Consider the following 22,326-nt stretch of genomic DNA (forward strand, 5'->3'; position numbering starts at 1 on the left):
ACTAGAATGAAGTCTTAAAACTCTACCGGTAACACACTCATTTATGGCCAAACTGAAATTTAGACACAAATCTATTAAGAGTTGGTGAGTGCTGTTCAGTAATCTGAAGTCAGTTAACACAACCTGGAATTAAAACACAAGGATCAATAGACGCAACAGGTAAACTAAGCCTTTTATATTTTGCATTATCTTGATCCAAAGGCTAACCCATCATGAAATTTATTCTTTGAAATTAAAGAAGTTTTTTTAATACCTAACCCAAACTTAAGTGGATATAAAATAACACATATTAGTGACGATATAAAATATTTAATGATATTTATAATATATACATTTAAACAATAAGGGTATTTTATTTAGAACTGTAAGACTAAAACATATAGGGAACATTACTTAAAAATACAAAATTAGCTACATTCAACTGAAGTTTTCACTATTCAAAGAAGCCAGCTTTGCGTTAAAATCTTCATTTTTCATATCAGCTCCTGAAATAAAACAAATAATATAATTATTTTGCAGTTTGTTATTTACTTAGTATATTATGTCACCAGAAAATATTATGTAGTCATAAATGTTAAATTACTGTATACAATAAAGATAGATTTGCAAGACTCAACATGACAACACTGTTCAGTGTACCTTTACCCTGTAAACCTACTCCACTTTTGGAAGATTTTGAATTTTGGCTACCTTTGGTCACAGAAAACATACTACTATAACCCAGAATGCCAACCGCATGGTAAAAAGCATTAAGTGTTTTGAGAGAGCTTTGCCTGTCAATTCGTAGGCAGCGCCACCAGCGTTGCTATGCTGCGGTTGGCATTCTGGGTTATAGTAGTATGTTTTCTGTGCTTTGGTAGACTATGGATAAAAATGTAAAAATGTTACACATGACTTTTCGGGCCTAAAAATCATAGTAAATCATTCCTAAAAATACTTGAGATTCAGGTAGTATCCCACAGTCATCAAGAGTGTTAGCATTTGAAAATTTGATATTTCGGTCATAAAAATTTGAAAATGACAAGCCCTTTCATAAAGCTGATGAAATTAAATCCATCAGATTGACTTTATAATATCCAGATCCGAACTAACAAAATTGAAACAATTTTAAGATCCAAAAACAGAACTCAGAGGAGTTGTTACCTCTCCGTTTGTAGAAGAGGATATAGGCATTGCTGTAGTCCTCCTCTTGAGGTCGCTGCTTGGTAACGCAGTCATCATTGTAATGATGCCATTCTCCAGTCCTGGGATGTTTGGTGTAAGCTGTGTAGTGACCGGCTGACACACCTGCCATGGACACACATGTGGTAGAACAGAGTGAGCTGGTCCAGTGGTATAGCACTTCAATTACTGATTCCCGGGATAAAATCCCTCCAAACATTGTATTTTTATTACGGTTCAATGATAGAGTCTTCAGTCTAACATAATCAAATTTTTTTTAAGTAGAAAAAAAATTTTGATATTGCTAAGTACAGTAGCACTCCAACCATCGGAGTTCCACTATAATAGTAGTTATCAGATAACTGCCAGTTAGTGGTCTAAAAGGAAATATACACTGACCTTCAGAACTGGAACTTTTATGTATTTTAAAGTATTTTTTATTACAATAGTCTTCTTGATTGTCCACCCTAAATTGGCCAAAAGAAGGTTGGATAGCACCAAAAAATAATAAAACCCATTGTAAACATGTAAACATATGTTGTCAAGATGTTGTCAAAGTTATTAAAGTTTGTCTTCATTTAACTAACTTCCTCCACTTAAAATCCATTTGAGACATAATGTATGATGATGAACTTTGTGGTATGCATCTTATAACAATAAGACTTTGTGTAACTTTGTGATTCAGCAACATGCTTTAGGTACGTCCGATCTTAATAATCAATACCTAACCTAAGCTGGTATTTCACTGAAGGTTCTTAGATCAAAAAATATAGGATAACGTAATTAGAATTGAGTATATATATCTAAAATAAAATTTCATATCCGAGAAATAATCAAATTTATATACAGTATCTTGAACTTAACTTATTCAAACAATCAATATCTCAAATTAAAGCCTTTATTCCTAGGACTATTTTTAGACCAAGGCATATAAAATAAAAATTGAGTTACATATTATCATTGATTGTAGATAAGTACTAAAATAATTATAACAAGCTGTATAAAAGTAGTCCATTACAACTGTATATAGTGTGTCTATTACTAATTCAAGAATAGTTTAAACAGTTCAAAATTTGTAGTAAAGAAAAAGCTGCCAAGATGAATTAAAACATATTATGATCATTGTTATTTTCCCAACCTTTCCTCAAAAAGTAGAGTAGTAAAATAATTTTCAAGAGCTTTCTTTTGAAGATTCGTGAACTTTGATTCATGAACTTTGATTCGTATACAGCAATGGTTATAGAATCTTACTTATCCTTATATATAATACGTGAAGGCGTTTTCTATGAAACACTACTCCTTCGTTAATAATGGACGGATTTTTACAAACGATGTGTCAAAATTAAGTATTTTTTGTGTAGACGCCCCCTTTCACCAATTCCTGTAATAAAAGTCCTCGGGCTTTGCCCCACAGGCCATCAAAATTGCAATGTATTTCTTATGATGAAAAGATTTTGTTTACTTAAACAGACAAATAATATTTTTGTATAAATTACAGCTGTTCATTAGTAAACACATTATACACACAGTAGTGTTCGTTTTCAGAGTGAGTTCATTTGCAGTTTCGATAACTAGAGTGGAGCGATTGATTACATCTTTGAGTTGACTCTTTTGAGTCATAATCGGAAGTTATGACTGTTATTCGTTTTGAAATAACGCCTGTAATACTTTACAATTGCTCGAAGTCGAGCAACAGGTGCTCTAGTTTCCTATAATCAATGATAAAATCACAGAGTAAATAATCTAACCTCATAGTTCTATAGAATATTTTTTTATTCAACCAGCTGTTATTTAAAACAAATTATATTGCACTAAAACAAACTAAATATTTTAAAGACTGCTCAAAAAAATAAATTAGAACATCTAGTATTTTACTATGTATATTTTAATAAACTCTCATCCTCTTACCAAATAAATGAACATATCAATGATTATAGCATTACACATTGTATAAATAATTCAATTCTATGTATGTCATTTAATTTTCATCCAAATGCTGAATTTGTGTCGAAAACGCTGAATGTTTACAGCTGTTACGTTAAGCAAAATTGTATTATACCAAAAGCTAGAGTAGAATGTTAGCGTCGGCTGCTTGACTTTAAAAAATTTTAAACTTAATTTCTAAAAAACTGAAACTCTAAAATAAAATTATGGCTTCGACATTCCCTAGTTCTCAAAATTATCTTTCTTTCAACACAAATATCATGAAAATCCGTCAAGTGGTTGATTCAGAATCGCGAAAAAACCCTGTCACGTTTTAATCTATATGATTATTGTTGATTTGTGATTCAGCATCGTGCTTCAGGTACGTCCGATCTTAATAATCAATAGCTCAAATGAAAGCTGGTATTTCACTGAAGGTAATTACAACAAAATATCTAGAATAATGTAAATAGAACTGGTGAAATACATCTTTAATTGAAATAAGTATTCGAAAAAAATTAAATTTACGATTTTTGTTTTTGGTCGAGTCATACAGTAGATAAATAAATTCTGATGCTTGATGACAAATCTATGTGTGCATAACATTAATTTAAAACCAAAATGATGAACATCGGTTTGGTAGAAGAGTCAAACGAACTCGGAAAAGAAAAACAAAATTTATCTCCCATGAAATGTACAGGGAGGAAGTTGCTTTTGTGCATATCTCGAAATATACTTCAGATAAAAGAATAACGATACTTGATGGCAAATCTGTGCCCGCATACCTTTAATTTAAGACCAAAATTATGAGCAATGCTTTATTTAAAGGTCCAGCTAATCTTTATAAAAGGAGTTATCATTTTGTCCTGTAATAGATTTGTTATTTACCTCCAATGTGACAGACGCAAGCGTACAAGTCGTACAACGAGGTGTTGGGCAACAGGTTCAATCCTTGCAGAGGAAACGTAACTTTGTCATCCAGCTTGGTGCTGACACAGTCTTGGAACACAAATCTGTAAACGTGTTGAAACTTATGTGAGTGGCGGAAACGGATTAAAACACAAATCTGTCAACAAGTAGCAAGTGTGATTAAAAACGGGAGAAAAAACAAAATGAACATGTGTGAGTAAGGGCAAAAGCAAAAATATAAACATGACAGATTACAACCGATAAAGTGAATCTGTATTATTAATATGCTACATGAAACTTTGTAAATGCTTAAGCCGACCGGTGTGAGTAAGGTAAACACGGCAGCGGGTGGGTAAAAACTTGAAAACAGGACAATTGCTGTCCCCAGCTATTTATACCTCTTCCGCTATCTATTCCTGCTCCAAATAGTTTTAAAATAATTTATTATACCTCCCTTTGAATAAAAATGTTTATGTTTCTCGATTTTAATACTATGTAGTAAAGAAACGTGTGTTTGAAAAGTTCCAAAATGGGTATATTTAGTGAAAACCCCTGTCCCCTAGGTTAGAAGTTGGATACATAAGCTTATATTTTCAGTAATATTAATGCAATAAATTTTAAATATTTTGTTTGAATTAATTTATAATGTTAAAATATTGACAAAAATTACCAAACAGGCTTTTTAATGAAATTTAATTATACTGGCAATAACAATCGTTAAAAGTCGCGTCCCTGGCTGTGAATGTAATTCTGGGTTTGAGGGTCGGAACCAGTTCTCGTCAGGTCTTTCAACCCTATCGACTCCGGGCGGATCCATATTCCGGCCTCTCTCAGTTTGTTGTTGACCGTGGGTGAAGTAGGTTAGGCGTGATGTTATGCCAGGCTTTCCAGTTTATTCGGAAAGACTTTATTTAAAATCTGTTTTGTAAGCGTTAAGTTTTTGTGTAATGATCGGTAGCCTACTGATAATAACTGTTACAATAAGGCAAATAACTTATTTAAAACTGAGAAAATATAAGTCAAACGCATACTTAACCAAACTTATGGCCACCAAAGGGAACAATGGCCTCTATGTTCCATTTTAGTAAATGACGAGAGTGAAAATGCTAATGTCGGTCACTGTAATTTGGTTCACAAAATCTGAGGATCTGATGTGTATTACTTTTGGTGAATTGTGTGACCCAAATTACTTCTCTTATGAGTTTTCAATGTCGAGATTTAATTTTTTAGTAACCCACAATATAATTGAAAATTATTTCTGTTTACTTTCTTTACTTGACCTATTCTGATGATGGGCGGGATTATACAACAATGTGGGCGGCAAGAATTTGGCTCAGAGGTTTGCGAGAATATTACGAACCTCGCCTAGTGTTATGTGACCGGTTATTAGCAGACGATAATAACGAAATGGTGATACTTTTATAATAAAGGATGACACAAGTTTTGTTTAATACATAGAAGTTCCCCATTTATGCGTTTGAGTCACTGTGTAATTGTAATCAAATCAAATAAAATGAAATATATTTATTTCCATTCGGTACAATAAAGTACAATAGGATAGGTCAGATTGCATTTTACAAATTGTCATGAAGCAAATTAAAGTAGATGTAAATATAAAATTAAACTTAAATTGTACAATATATAGAACAAAACAACTAAACAAACAATTTCTCCTTCAAGTTGGCCTGGAACATCAATAACAGATAAAATAGAAAATAATTTCTGATAACATCATATCTTAATAAAAAAAGAGAGGATTAGTTTTCAATATTAGTTTTTAGTGAAGAATAATTTATAGAGACTATTTAATTAATAGAGTGTGGGGATTTGTATTCAAGTGTATAGAACGATCTAGAAAGCAATTTGGCAAGAAAAAAAACTCATTAAGTGAATAAAGTGGGTGTTTGTTTATTAATAACCATTTATAAAACTTTCTCTTGAATTATTTGACATCATATTTTGAGATAAGGCCAATGAGTTTATTGTAAACCTTAGGAGCTACAACAACATAGCTGTTTATAGATTTTGAGAGCCTGTGGTAGTCAATGGAAGTATGTTTTTTATTTCTAGTATTATATCTGTGTTCATGGAATTTTAGTATTTGTGTGTTATTTATTACATAACAGTTAAATCAAAGATATACAGATTAATAATAGTAGGAATTTTCATTGAAACAAAAAGAGGTTTACAATGTTCATCGAGTTCAGATTCAGCGATAACCCTAACGGCTCTTTTTTGGAGAATTAAGATTTCATCTGCTCTACTGCAGTTACCCCAGAGAATTAATCCATATCTAATTATTCATTGAAAGTAGGCAAAATAGGCAGTTCTAACAGAATTTGTTTCCAAGCAATGAACCAGGCGTATTAGAAGAAATATTGTTCTTGATAGTTTTGGTGTTATATAATCAATGTGAGATCCCCAGGTAAGAGTACTGTCTATTTTAATGCCCAAAAATTTCACCGAATTAACTGCAATATTGATATCAGTCCCGCTATTAGGGAGGGGTCTTAGGCTGAAAACAACATTCTGTGTTTTACTTTCATTTAAGAGAAACCCATTTGCTTTAAACCAGTCAGATGATGTGGTGAGGGTATTTTTTGATAATAAATTTAGCTGTTCAAAATCATTATTACTGTGGAAAAAGGTTGTATCATCTGCATAAAGAATAGTTGAGGAATTAACTGAATTTGGGAGATCATTAATGCATATTAAAAACAAAAGTGGACCCAGGACCGAACCTTGGGGCACACCCACATTTATTGATATTTCTTGAGACCAGAGACCATCAGTGTAAACCCTTTGTCTTCGATTAGATAATTAAGATTTTATGGACTTTAGAGCAGAGCCTGTAATTCCATGGTAATTTAATTTTTTTATTATGTCATTTGGATCAACACAATCAAATGCCTTGCTAAGATCACAGAAGGTGGCCTGGGCATATGACTTGGTCTCAAAGGAAGAAATAATTTCACGAACCAGTTTGTCTACAGCTTGGACTGTTGATTTGTCCCTTCGAAACCCGAATTGACAATGATTGAAAATTTTATTGTCTTCAAAAAAGGAATGGATTTGATCATGAAATATTTTCATATATTTTTGAAATTACTAGAATTATTGAAATTTGGCAGTAGCTTAAAGTTCCGTTCCTTGGGCCCTTCTTATGAACTGGGCATATCCTGGATATTTTTTACTGATCTGGAAAGACCCCCTCAATCAATGAAAAATGTGTGCAATATGCCAAGGGTACTGAAATACTAGAAATAATACTTTTACAGACCATCAAAATACCAATGCATTTCTTATGAAGAAAATTTACTAACCCAGCTGTTTAGTAATCTTACTTCAGTAGTGGAATTTCTCAAAAAGTGCAAAGATATTTTGCGTCAGCGTACGTGTTGTTAAGTGAATACAAACGAACAACACAATGGTTTAATATAAAGCAAGTATTGGGTTAGATACAAATAAATATCAGAATTCAATAATATTTTCCGTAGATTTTTGAAAACCGAATTATTCTCTCCTATATTCTCACCCCGTAGCGAAATCATTACCGCAATTTTTTTAGAGTTTTATTTGGGTTTTTTTACATCTTGTATATTTATAGCAACCACATTTCTCACACTTTGGTATTATTGGGTATCTAAAAAGCTATTGGAATCATAATTTGCATAATTCATTGTAGATATCCTTGGCAAGACTTAGGATTGTTTGTGTGACCCAGATTACAAAAAAAACCAGAGGTCGAATTTCTCTTCTAGCAAAAACAAATGTTATTAATTAATTTTAGAGATAATAAGATCAGTTTTATAAAGGCTAAACATCAGAATAAAATAGACTTAATTGCTTATGGTGAGTATTAATTTTCTCAGATATACTTAAATACTTTCTTATGAAATGGCGAAGGGGACAGCAATTGTCCTGTTTTCAAGTTTTTACCCGGGTACAGGGTGTAGGTCTAGACTGAGGCCGTGTCTTCCTCTCCCCTCCTTCCCTCTTGAGTTATCAGCTGTTGATAATATCTCGTCGATTGAGGCAGCCTTAAACATCGACGAGATATTATCAACAGCTGATAACTCAAGGGGAAGGTGTTGTAAATTAGTTGTGTGGCCATGCATTTTATTGTTTTTTGTTTGTGTACTTGTTATTTGTGTTTTTCAAGACTCATGACGACCTTTTAGGAGCGATTTTACGTCCAGCTTAACAGTGTCCATCATAGACACTGAAACCGGTCTCACTAATGACGACTTAAACGATTACTTGGACAGAATCAAGGTAACTTTACCTCTTGTATAAGCTTCAAAATTGATACATTTTAAATTAATTAAAAATCTAATACTGAATAGTAATTGGAGGGAAAAACACTTGAAGCAAAGTCCCAAATGTGTCATTCTTCTTAGAAACCAGACATTCAGTAAATTTTATTTAACACTTTGTACATTTGATATTGAAATAAAAAAGAAAATATTGTTTTATGGATATTTGTCGGATGAAGTTAAAAATATAATTAACACATTCAGTACCGCAATAGTACAAAATTTTTCATTCATATAGACCAGCGACTTACATGGTTTCTACCCATAGACTGCCGTTGAATATTTGAGTCGGTGTTCCAATTTTAACAGGTTTTTACCCGTCGTCTGTGTATACTGTTAACCAAGTGACAGCCGGTCTATGTGTAAGATTTAAATGTATACCTCAGTCCATGGCAATGACCGCGGCGAACGTGTTAATGGAAAAAATATATGTGAAAAACTTACCGTTTTAAGTAAATTATAAGATAGTTGGGGTACCGCCAAACTGATAGTGTTTTTGTAGCACACTGATTTTTCTTGCAATTTGGGCAGAACCAGGGATTATGCTCATCCAAGACTTCACTGAAATATTAAAATAAAATTAAACCATAACACTTTTGAGAATTATTTTGTTGTTGAGTTTTTCATTAAAAATAATAGTAAAAACAAATTTCTTACCAACCACTTTAAGGTGGGTATGTCTTATTTTAGGAATAAAGTTAAAAGTTAAATTCTTTGCATTAACTTTTTTGAGAGACAGGGAACTTCCCCACCACTCTTCCCCTACCAGAATACAATTAAATGAAAAAAGGCCTGAACAGCGATGGTCAAGAAAAGCGATGTTGTAGAGGGAAGTCCCGCTTGCCACGAAAACTGTTTCTTTAACCAGAAATTTTAAATTAACGCTCAATGTTCAAGGTAAACTTTCTTCCTAAAGTCATAAACAATTTTTGATTCAAACACCCCGCTCCGCCACTCACCTCTGGCTGAAGGCTTGTATGCAGTCATATAGAGTGATTGTGGAGTTTACTGCATACTGGAGCATCGTAGTATGCGGAACAGCTGATATCTCAGGTACAGGCTCAGAGAACATGGCTGCTAGACAATCACCTGCTCGTAACACCAGCAGACCTTCAGTGTCCACGGGGCAGCCACGGCAGTGGGCGTTGAACATGCAGCGTGAACAGTGATGGCCCTGAACATAACATATGTGAACAGGGTTACTTTAATAAGGCCTTGCCATATAAATTCTTTGCATCAAGATACAAATACGGAGACATGACCTTGCCATATAAATTGTTTGCATCAAAATATAAGGTACAGTATACTTTTTTGTGAAGTTGGAGTGAGCTGGGAATTTTAACTTCAGTTTTTATAACTGAACCAAGATTAGTGACTTATAATATCACAATAGTGAATAGTTTACAATATATATTGTAGTTTACATAGATAAAAATACAAATTATGACTTCAATCTTAATATTTATTTATTAAGTACTTGAATGTCAAACTATCCTTGAACAAAATACTAAAAATTCAGGAACAATCTATTCGGATTATATTAAAATTAAATTATAATGAATCGGTAAAACTTCTTTTTTCTAAAATTTGTATCATGACTTTATATGCAATGTACATCAATGAAACTATAATTTCTGTGAAAAACCGTCAGGACCAACTTCATTTTGTTGGAGATACTCATAATTATAATACAAGATTCAGGAATAGAATTGGCATTGACAAACATAAACTTGGATTTTATGAAAAAAAGCCAATGTATATGGGGTCAAAATTTTACAATATGTTACCAAAAGCCATTAAATCGGAGAAAAATATTAATAAATTTAAAAATCAACTAAAAAAATATCTTATTCATTTAACATTATATTCTTTCTCCGAATTCCCATGTAAAAATGATGTATAAAGAAAGTTTTTAGTTCTGTTTTCTCTTCATGCATATAACTATATCTTTTGTTTTGACAGCCTTAGTATTAATCAATCTTAGTTATAATGTATCTTAGTATTAATTAATATTGAAACCATTCTATGTACAGAGTACTAATATTGGATACAGATTTTATTGATTGATTGATTGATTGATCCGGATCCGAAAATATCCAAATCCGAACCTCTAATTATCCGATCCGAGCCTTAACTATCCAAATCGAATCCGATCCGAACTGAAATTTCACTATACGCACACCTCTATAAAAAGTAGTGTAACATTTTCCATATGGTCATAATGTAAACAAATCTTGGAAGGGAATTTGAAAAGCCTCTGGGGCAGAGCCCCAAGGGAATATATCACATTTCTCTTTTGGTGGCTCATCTACAAACCAAGACCTTTCTTTAGACACCACTACCAAGTTTCTACGCCCAGCCGTTCTCTCAAATTAGCTGAGACAAAAATCTTTTTTTGTTTCTTTCCTCCATAAGAATAACATGGGAATGGACTTTTAAAGGGCACTGGGACAGAGCTCCAAGGGAATTTACCTCGTTTCTCTTTTGATGGCTCATCTACAGACCAAGAGACCTTTCTTTAGACACCTCTACCAAGTTTCTACGCCCAGCCGTGAAACAAATTAGTGAAATGAAATCAAATAAAAAATGTCTTTATTTAAGAGGCGAAGAAGTTAGGACTTGCAAGTTCTCTCTACCACTTAACCTCTAAAAAATAAATAAAAACTATTCTTGTTTGTATAAATAAATTTAAATTATCTAAATTACTATACTAAATAGGTAAACATGAAGAAATTAAATTTAGTAATTCCAAAAAGTCCCATTCACACAAGCCGCCAACAACCCGTCACACCAGCGCCAGCGCCAGAGACTCACTCATTTTCCAGTTGAGACAAAGAAAAACAGTTTCAAATTAATTTATAAATTATTAGTTTTACAAAAACTAAATTTCAAAACAGCACAGAACAAAATCACAAAAGAACCAACAATAAATTATAACTCAAATAACATTCATTAGGAAAACAAAATTTACTTTCTGGGTTTAACAATAGATGAACATTTGAATTGGGATAAACACATACAGAAAGTATTTGTCAAAATTAACTCCGGAATTTTTTCATAAAAAAAAATTATTTTTATTATAATTTGAACACCTTAAAAAGTTTTATTTTGCTCACATTCACTCTCATCTTTCATTTGGTTTATAATTGAATGGGCCAACAACAACAACAAAATAAGGATAGCATTCTGAAGCGGCAAAAAGAGGCTTATACTTAATGTTACAGGGTGTCTAGTTTATTTACATTTAAAAATTCAAGACTAATTCCAGACTTTTCAAGACTAATTCCAGATTTTTCAAGACTAGTTCTTTCAAGAATTAGGGATGTGTTCATACCAAAATGTATCGATTCTCTAATCTTGATACCGATACAAATTTTTATAATTTAACCAAATTTTTGAATTCTACACCAACCCTTACCTTTATGTCATAACGTATTATTAAGATAATGGGGTGTTTTTCAAGTAAAGAAAAAATGCAGCAATGAAAAATTCTAACTAGCCAATTTGGATTTTTTTTATGATGAAAATCTCCCACCACCAAGTAGACTGCCACGGATACGGAAACGTCATCATTGTCGTCCGCGATCACAGCAAAATCGTGAACATTTTCCGAGACATCATCGTTGTCTCCCTCAGTCACGGAAACGTCATCGTCGTCGTCTGCAATCACAGCAAAATTATGAACATTTCCCACGGCCGTGTAGACATCATTGTCGTCTACCGCGGTCACGGGAACGTCATCGTCGTCTCCCATGGTCTCGGAAACTTCATCATCGTCGTCCGCGACCACGGCAAAATTATAAATATTTCCCGCGGCCGTGTGGACTTCATCGACTCCCGCCGCCACGGAAACGTCATCTTCGTCGTCCGCAATAACGGCAAAAACATGAAAATTCCAGACTTTGATATCAAAATAAAGACAAATCCCGATTTTTTCACTATTTTGAAATTTAATACTAATTCCCAACTTTTCCGTTTTTCCCAACTACTAGACACCCTGTGTTCAGAATTAGAATTATGCTTAAGCTTAAACAAGATGATTCGGCAAAAGACAATTTTTAGAAATGACAAATTTTTACAGTTGATGGGCAATATATTTATAAAACAATTGTTATCGAAAAAAAAAAATAATAATCAGAAGAAGGAATAAATTCATTGCATTCTTATAATTTCAGGAGAAGAAAGGAGTTTGTCCAGCCTCACAAATTAAAATTTTTTGCAAAAAGCCTGCGGGTAACTTTTTTTTAAATTTGTCCCCGAATTCATATAAAAAGAAATGGGCCTATTAAAGTTCAAGAAAATTCTAAAAGAGCAAATAATAAATTTAGCATTATGTATTTTTTATGAGTTTTCCACTTCCCAGAAATAGTATTTTAATTTTATGTATTTTGACACTATTCCCTGTACCACCAATGTACATGAGTTATGACGAATAAAGATGTTTGAATACATTTAATATTTTAAGCTATATCATCTTTTGTGTTACAATAACAAAAACTAAGGTAGAAAATATAATTTTATACTGTAGCACACTCTGTAGTGACTAATAAAACTATGTTCTTTTTGAATAAAAAACACAGTGAGCTAAAGCTGGTCCATAGTGATGATCCAAAAGTCAATGATATAACTAAGTTAAATCCATGCTGTTAAAACACAAAAACTATCTGGTCACGTCAATGCCAACACAGCCAGTTTCCCGCTCATTCAATTGCTTGTAAACGCAGCCAACTCAATTGTTTTTAAACACAAAATACTCCACACAGTAGAGTAGAAAAAAATACAATTTGCATCGTTGTTTTTTTTTATATCAATTTTGCAAAACATGTTGTTTGCAACGTTGCTTGTCAGAGTTATATTCATTTCCTACCTGTCCATCCACCAGTAATATCTTATACTGGTTGGAGTACGGCATGAGAGACACCACTGCCTCGTGCAATTGTTGACACTCCAGCTGATTGGGCAGACGCAGTAGTCGAGGGTGACCAAACAGCTGGACAGTCCTGGTGTTATTACCGTCCCCTGACGTATCCACACGGAACACCAACGGAACATTCAGCATCCTGTGACATCAATTACAGGGTCAACATTCAAACATGAAAATGAAATTTACGTTTATAATTATAATTAGAGGTGGGCCGATACCGATACTCGATACCAAAATACTCTCAATACCAGCAGTATTGAGGTATCGTCGATACTCGATACTTGCCTGTTTTGGGTTCGATACCGATACTGACACTGAACGGTACGAATCGGTGTGGATTAAGTCAGTTCAGAGCGGGTAAATTGCCGTTACGAATCCTAGCTGTTTGCCTACTTAGTAGAGACAACCTTATTGGGTAGTTTTTAACTCCAGGGATGATATTTGGTTTGGTTGATCACCACTGCGAGCGCTAGTGGCCTTGCCACTTTGATGGACACGACCTCATTGGCTAGATTTCCATCCAGAGATGATGTTCGGCCAATCACGTGTAATGTTATAGCAACGTGGATACTTGGGTTGGTTGATCACCACTGCGAGTGCTAGTGTCCTTGGCATTTTAATAGACACGATCTCATTGGCTCCCCTACTGCCCTGCGACGACGATCAACCAATCAAGTGCTATGTTTTAGCGACGTTGAAACTTGGATTGTTGTTGAATGCCGCAACGAGTGCTAGTGTCTTTACTAACTTATTAGAACCTTTCTGATTTGCTGGTTTTGGATCGGAGGACGATGATAAACCAATCACGGTTAGCGTTTTAGAGATGCATTAGTCCTGTTATGCACCATCGCATTGTTGCAGTTACAGTGTATGTCGTATGATCCATCCATATGTTGACTGTTGAGGTTATGTTATTGTTATTTCACATTGGTTCAAATTAAATTTTTTTTGATTTTAGTTAAAAAATGATATCGTATTTTATTTAATATGAGTAAGTGTAAAAGTGATGTGTGGGCCTTTTTTTTAATATTATTAGTGAAAGTAGTGATGTGGCAAAATGTAAACTGTGTAAAAAAGATAGGTATCGGAAGTATCGGAGGGGTGTAGCAACCAGCGATATTCCCAATGTTGCTGGATGTATTATACACACTCAAACCAGATTGGATCATTGGATGTTATTCTGATTCCTTACCACTAAACCAAATATTAATTTTATACTAGTAGACTAACTTCATCATAATAATACACAATTGATTACTTATCATAATCAAAACTATACACAATTAATTGATACAGACAAAACGCTTTGAAAAAAAAGAAAGGTCTTTTAAATGATTCTCAGAAGAATTTTAAAAAGTGAAACAAACGATTTATTCATAAATAAATAATAACTAAAACTATTTCAATATTAGCTGAATAAATTATTTAAAAGTAGGGATGTTAAAAACAAAAAATTATGAATTATTTATTTCTTTCTTTGAGGAATTTTGACAATTTTCTGTATTATTCCCGTAAATTTCCTTATTATGGTCGGTTTTGTTATTTTTTTATTTTCCCCCCAACGCAAACCTTCATTGGTTGAAGATGTAGCCAATGACAGTGGTATGTTTTAACTTTTGTGCAAAGTGTTAAGTGGTTCTTAGGCTGGGGTGGTCTTTTTCCATTCAGGTAAGCGTGATATCCTAGCAAAATTCCTTATAATGTGAAGTGTGTCTGCACTAGGGATGGACGGGTCCCAAATTAGGGAATTTTTCGGGAAAAAAATATTACCGATTATCAGGACATGATAACATTTGATTCGGGAATTTTTCGGGATGGGATTTGGTCCGATCGTCGGCGATTTTTCCGCTTCGCGAGTAACGATGACGCCACTATTGCGAGAAATGTTCACGAGGTCCGCGAACGCAGGAGACGATATCATTTTTCGATCGCGCCGTGACCGCAGAGTCATACCGACGATCCCGCCGAGACCACGAGTCATACCGACGATCACGCCGTGACCGCGAGTCATTTCAACGATGGCGCCGTGACCGCGGAGTCATACCGCCGAGCCGATACCGCCATGATCATGAGTCATACCAACGATCATGCTGTGACCGCGGAGTCCTACCAAAGATCGTGCCGTGACCGCGGAGTCATGGCGACGATCGTGCCGTGACCGCGAGTCATACCGACGATCACCCCGTGATCGCGGATTCATACTGACGATCAGGCTTTGATCCTGAGTCATTTCGACAATGGAGCCGTGACCGCGGAGTTATACCGACGATACCGCCGAGAACGCGAGTCATAACGACGATCACCCCGTGGCCGCGGATAAATACCGACGATCACGCTGTGACCGTGAGTCATACCGACGATTATGCCGTGACCGTGAGTCATACCAACGATCACCCCGTGATCGCGGTCATTTTGACGATCGCACCGTAACCGCAAGTCACAAGTTTCCATAGGTACCTGTAAATTGTTACCCGTTTTTTGGTTTTTATAGATCAGTGCCACAAATGGTAAAAATTGATTTCTTTCGTAATTTTTGGTAACTGCTATACTCAAGACTTTCTTTTTATGCACAGAAAAAAATCCCGTCCCGTCCCGAACTAAAAATTCAATCCCGTCCATCCCTAGTCTGCACCCACCTGACCGGAGGCTTGGTGTCCTGAGTCTGTCCGATGGTGACTAGGTTCTCTCCTGGAGTCAACTCCTTGCGACACACAGGACACCTCAGACTCTCGTCTCCGTAGTGTTGGCTCGAACGCTGCCACAACCCAAAATTAGCATTATCTTGTACAATGTTATCCGCAAACACAAAATATCATAACTCATATTGAATAGTGACTCAAATTGTAAGGGATAGCATTCAGTCAAATTCACCTAACAGTAATGAGACTAAACTGTCTTAAAGAGCAATGCACTTCATTAACACATGGAAAAAAATAGTGAATGATGGTTGTAGCTCTTTAAAAGACTCAAAACTTGGCTGCTGAAAACATCCCTATTTGACACCACTAAGCGTAATTGCCAGTAGTTTCAAGAGCTTAAAAATAAATAAAGGTTTTAACTCTACTTCATTAAAAAAAGGTTTTAACACCTGCTATAAGAAAACCCATCAAATCAGTCAGTACTCGACATTGTAAAACCTAAAATCAACCTAAAATTTAAAATTAAACCTAAAATTAATCTAAATAATAAGCCGATCAATCAAGTGAAATCAACTAAATTTTTAGGCTTGATAATTGATGAACATCTAAATTGGAATGAACATATTACATATTTGGTTGGTAAAATTAATTCAGGCTTATTTGTTTTGAGATCAATGGCTTATCTCTGTGATAAAGCTGTGTTAAAATTGATATACCACTCGCTTATAGAATGTCATATTGGCTACGGAATCGAAATTTATGGTGGGACAGCACAAAAAAATTTGAAAAAGGTTTTAAAACTGCAAAAACAGGTCATTAGAGTTATTGACAAATTTAAGAATAAGAAGTCGGTGAAAAAGTACTTTAAAGAAATTAACATTTTTACAGTGTACGGTTTGTATATTTTTAAAACTATTCGGCGTGTTTATAAAGATAAAAACACTGAAGTATCCCATAAATACAATACAAGGTGGAAAAATCTTACTGTAAAAAGTCATCATCGTCTGAAACTTTCAAAAATGAAGCCTTCGTATATTGGCAATTTATTCATAAGAAGTTTGCCTGCCTTACTAAAAAAAGATCAAAACAAACCCAATTTTCTGAAAAAGCTAAAATCATTCTTAATTAATCTGGCTCCCTATAGTATAGATGAGTTTATAAATCAAAAATGAATTAGCTGTCCATTCTAAAATAATTGTCAAATTTATGGTTAAGCCATTTAGATTAAGTTTTATAACTAATGTTGTATGCTTTGACACTATTCATGTATATAAAATGTATAAAGTGAATAAAGATAATTTGATTTGATTTGATTTGTTTTACTTTCACTTAATAGCAGATATACTTAAACCTTTACTAATATTATTCGGCAATCTGGAGGCTAACATCTATAAACTGCTTTTTCTATTAAACTATTGATCAAAAGGTTCTATACTTCCTAATCCTACCTAAAGCCAGGCCTCAGTAATATGTAGTTGTCTGAGAATTCTACTTTAAAGTGAACAGTACCTAACATCACTAGCATGGATGATTATAAACTTACGCCAATCATAGTTTATTGACCCTTTGACAGATATTAATATTAAAACACTCACAACAATACAAGAGTCGCAAAGGATGCAGGAACAGCCGACGTGTCTACTCATGTTGGAGTCCTTCTCCTCTAGACAGATGGTGCAAGAATCTCCCGTCAGGTCACACACTAAAGGCTCACAACCTACCATCTGGAATAAACAAGTTGTTAGTAAAACTAATTAATTTGACGTTATCATAAACTAGCTGTTACCCACGGGCTTCACCCCCTTTGACTTCATAAGTATTAATAAAACCATTGATTGGTTAAGTTAAGCTGAAATAAACAAAACAGAATACAGTAATACAAAGTCAAAGTCAAATCATCTTTATTCACAATATGCACACATAGTACATGAGAATAGTGTCAAATCAAAACTTAATACTACGACTATGACTAAAAGTTTTAAAAAATCCTCAAACGAGTACAGTGGTTTCTGAAAAAAAAATTTTTTAAATCTTCTTACTGTAAATTTATTGATGTTATTTTCTGTTTTTAACGCAATAGGAAGTCTATGTAAGTATTTTGCTCCAATATATGAAGGTTTTTTTTTCATAAAATGCTAATCTGTGGTGAGTGGGTATGATGGTATTTTTTTTTCCGCGTGTTATATCGGTGAGACTGCACAATGTTCTGTTTTAATGGATTATGAATTGCTATTAAGACTGTGTTGTAAATATATTGTCCATATACAGTTAATATTTTTAAATTTTTGAAATACTCTTTTGCTGATTCTTCAGGATTCAAATTGAAAATTATTCTGACAGCTTCCTTTTGTTTCTTCAAAATTTCATTCAAGTTTTCTTTTTTTGCTGACCCATATAAAGCCAAGCCAAATGAAATATGGGAATGAATATGCGCATGATATATCATCTTTAAGACACTTACATCAGTGCATAAATATGACATTCTGCGTAAGGCAAATATTCCTGAGTTAATTTTAGGAAGGATTTTTTCCACATGACGATTCCAGTTCAAATTCTCATCTATTTACAACCCCAAAAATCTAGTAAACTTTTCAATTTCTATTAGCTTAGAGTCAATTGCAATTGTGGGTTCAAACTTTCTCCTGCACTGAGCAGTCTTAAAGGAAACAAAATTACTTTTTGATGGATTTAATTTTAATTTATGATTGTTAAAGAAGTCTGTTAAATTAGCCAACTCTAGGCAAGATAGGATTTCAACATCTTCGGCGGTTTGCGCTGACACTTTCAGATTTGAATCATCAGCATACATCACCAAGTTGTCTTGTGGTATTTTTTTGAGTGTTTGTGCCATATTTTTTACATAGCAGATAAAGAGGAGTGGGCCTAAAACAGATCCCTGGGGGACACCATGTGTTATTAATTTTAAATTTGACTTTTCTTTAGAAACTTTATTATACTCCGTATGACTTAATTCAACGTATTGAAATCTTCCTGGCAGGTATGACTCAAACCACTTCAATGCAGTTCTATACACACCAAGTAACTTTAGTTTATGCAAGAGTGTAGGGTTGTGACGGGCCTAAAATATCTAATATAGTTTTTTTTAAATTATTAAAAGAGTGTGGAACTATTTTTTAGCGAGTAGGCCAGAGGGCGCATGAATACTAGTAGGGGCAGTAGTGGGGTGGATCGATAGTCACTAGTCAGTTGAGAGGGAGCTACACAACAAGCAACACGCATGCCACGTCAGTCCAGTATTTACTCTTCCTTTGTTTTGCTTAACTCATTAATCAATATTAAATCTGTTGTGTAACCATTGAACAGTCAATATACAAGTCAAGTTTAGTTCATTCGTGCTTATTATTTAAAGACTCCCTCATAACCCAAATATTAAAGTCAACATCTACGCTGATCTACAATCTGTGACGACGCCGGAGCAGAAGGCCAGACAGCGGAGACGCGACAGGGTGATGAACAGTGTCAAATGCTTTTGACAAATCCATGAAAATTCCTACACAAACTTCTCCTTTATCAACTGATTCAATAATAGATTCAATAAAATCCACAGTAGCAGTAGTAACTAATTTGTTGGAACGAAAACCATGTTGAACACTATCTATGAGATCGTAGTTTTCCAAATATTCCACAAGCTGATTATAGACAACTTTTTCAAAAATTTTGGAGACTACCGGCAGTAAAGCTATGGGACGAAAATTTGAAGGATCTTTTGTATCATTTTTTTTATGAATAGGTATGACTTTGGAGATTTTTAGCTGATTAGGAAAAATTCCAGAAACAAAAGAAGAGTTTATCAGATGTGCTAATACTTTGCTAAGTCAAGCAATCACACTTGATTTTAATAAGGTAATAAACTGAAAGAATTACGTACAAATAAATACAGCTGAGTTATTTTTAACATTAGGTATATGGAAAGTTCACTTTGGAAAGCAATTACGACCTTAAAAGGCAATTTATGAAATAATGGATAGTTTTGGGCAAGGTTTTTCGTCATGACAAACATTTTAAGTAGGCTATATATACGGTTTATGGGGGTGTGACTTGTAGTTTTTTTCAAAAGTTCACAGGTACTTTGGGCTTTATATATAGATTACCTTATGGGGAAATTCAACAAATAGCAAAAAGATAATTTCAATGAAAAAAAGATTCATCAGAAATATGGTAAACACTAAATTTAGAGCTTCCTGTAAAAAACATTTAAAAAATCAGTCCATATTAACTTTTCCCAGCCTGTTTATTTACGAAAACCTGAATTATGTCCATGAAAATAAGAAAGATTTTGAAAAGTAAAAAAAAAAAAATAAATACAACTCTAGAAACAAGACACTTTATACCAACCTTTATTACAGTTACCCAATCCATCGGACAACAAAATTTGAAAAATGTCCTTTTTATACAGGCCTAAAGCTGTACAACGGTTTGCCAATAAATTTAAACAATTGGCAGCAAATGTTTTTAAAGTTAAAATTTAAAAAAATTCTACTGGATAAGGTTTATCCCAGACTATTTAGCATTTTTTGACACCTCCTTGGGTTAGTCATTGTACATTTATGTTGTTACTGTAATTGTCTATGTTTTATGTATAAATGGTTTTTTTAACTGTCTAAGTAAATTGAGTAGGTATTTATTGTATTTTATTACTGTATAAGCATGTATTACTTCAGGCTAGACCTAGGGGTTGCAGCATTATCATTTAGAAAAAATCCATTGGTGATTTGGCGGGATTTGAGCCCAGGACTTCAGGGACTTAGGTCCCTTGCTCTACCACTACACCAGCTCGCATCCAAATCAGTATTAAGAAATATTGATCTTATAAATTTAATTTAGGTTTGAGTAAAGCTAAAATACAAATTTTGTATTGGAATTTAAATTGATTGTTTACCCAAAACTTAAATAAAATTGAGTTTAAAATTACATTTGTTTACCAATGTAAAAACTAGCAAAATCCAGGACTTATTTTAAAGTTTAATATATTAAACGTTTAAAAATGTAGTTACCTTTTCACTGTCAACAGGAGCGTCCAATGTGGCAAACTGGGAAAAGTTGGCCAGTTCAATCGCATAAAGCTCCCTATTACTGCTATTGATATAACGGACCAGGTGATTCTCATCCTGAAAAATTATTATTATACATTTTTAAAGGAACAAATTAATGTGATTTCAGGAACTTCTAGAAAACTACAGGATTTCACTTGTATTGTAACACAGTATCGTATTGGTTTGAAATATTGATAAAACATTTTGAGGTACGGTACAGATACTTATTTCTTTAATGGACATTTTGAAACTCATTTTAATTGTATTATTTCAACCAACTTGCATCATATTTCTGAGGTGTAAAAACCTAACATTTTAATGACATTATTTATTTGTAGTATAGCCTACTCCAGTAAAATAATGTACACAAAACAATATTATCAGAAACATTGACCCTACTATCAAAGGAAAGCAGTAAAGCTCATGAAACATTGAGTGGCTTTCAGCAAGATACAACTTGATGCTCGAGATACCAAGCTTTAGGAGGATAATTTACCAGTATTTTAGCAATATGATAATCCAGCACTTCAGCTAGAACCATGAGTGACACAGGTCGGCCAATAAGGTGAAGCAGTTGTTCCTTGATGTTGGCGACTGTGTCTCGCTTGCTTACTGTCACCAAGTACTGTACAGGCTCTGCTTCCTTGGCCCCCACGAATGTCACAGCTGCCAACACAAACGTTTTTCCTTCCTTTACATTCTAGCACTCTAGGCTCTTGCCCAATCGTTTAACACATTGCTAAGTATATACGTAAGCCTGTTTAATAGGTTGGATAGCGAATTGGATTGGATGACAGGTGTTATCTAGTTTTAGGTTCGGGTTTTGTCTATGATTTTGTATGATTTTTAAAACGTTTTTATTAGCTCGCTTTCTTGTCCGGTACAAATTTTGAAATCAATTTTATATTAACTTCCCGATGAGCTAGAGACTTGAAACATAGCTCACAAATGGAAGACAATGCAATATTACATCATTTAATAATTAATTTTCATATTTCCCTTGGGCTACGCCCCATGGGCTAGTTTTTATTAAATTGCTTTCTTGCAAATTTTGATACTTCCCGATGAACTAGAGACTTGAAATTTGAAACATAGCTCATAAATGGATGACAATGCAATATTATATAATTTAATTTTCATATTTCCCTTGGACTAAGCCCCATGGCCTTGTTTTTATTAGCTCGCTTTCCTACAAATTTTGATATCAATTTCAAACGAAGTTCCCGATGAGCTAGAGACTTGAAACATAGCTCACAAATGGATGACAATGCAATATTATATCATTAAATTTTCATATTTCCCTTGGGCTACGCACCTTTGGCTTCCAAATTTTCCATGTTTACATTTTAAAAGAATGTAAACATATAAATTAATTTAAGTCAGCTGTAAATACTTAAATT

General features: G+C 33.8%; 1 protein-coding gene across 1 annotated transcript in view; it reads right to left on the minus strand.

Annotated features, from left to right (window-relative positions):
* Window positions 1–298: 298 nt before the first annotated feature.
* The window catches only part of LOC128990384 (uncharacterized), a 55,589-nt gene continuing 33,561 nt past the window's right edge, over window positions 299–22,326 (minus strand). The window contains exons 9-18 of the mRNA XM_054412731.1: window positions 21,423–21,592; window positions 20,888–21,001; window positions 17,468–17,596; window positions 15,870–15,988; window positions 13,177–13,369; window positions 9,269–9,483; window positions 8,754–8,870; window positions 3,973–4,097; window positions 1,144–1,287; window positions 299–485 (exon numbers count right to left, since the gene is read on the minus strand). Of these exons, the coding sequence (XP_054268706.1) occupies window positions 418–485; window positions 1,144–1,287; window positions 3,973–4,097; window positions 8,754–8,870; window positions 9,269–9,483; window positions 13,177–13,369; window positions 15,870–15,988; window positions 17,468–17,596; window positions 20,888–21,001; window positions 21,423–21,592 (1,394 nt within the window). The 3' untranslated portion in view covers window positions 299–417. The remainder of the gene's footprint in view (window positions 486–1,143; window positions 1,288–3,972; window positions 4,098–8,753; window positions 8,871–9,268; window positions 9,484–13,176; window positions 13,370–15,869; window positions 15,989–17,467; window positions 17,597–20,887; window positions 21,002–21,422; window positions 21,593–22,326) is intronic.

This window comes from Macrosteles quadrilineatus, unplaced genomic scaffold (assembly GCF_028750875.1).
Source record: "Macrosteles quadrilineatus isolate MER2022 unplaced genomic scaffold, UCM_ALF_1.0 Scaffold_3__2_contigs__length_128488019, whole genome shotgun sequence".
Lineage (NCBI taxonomy): Eukaryota > Metazoa > Arthropoda > Insecta > Hemiptera > Cicadellidae > Macrosteles > Macrosteles quadrilineatus.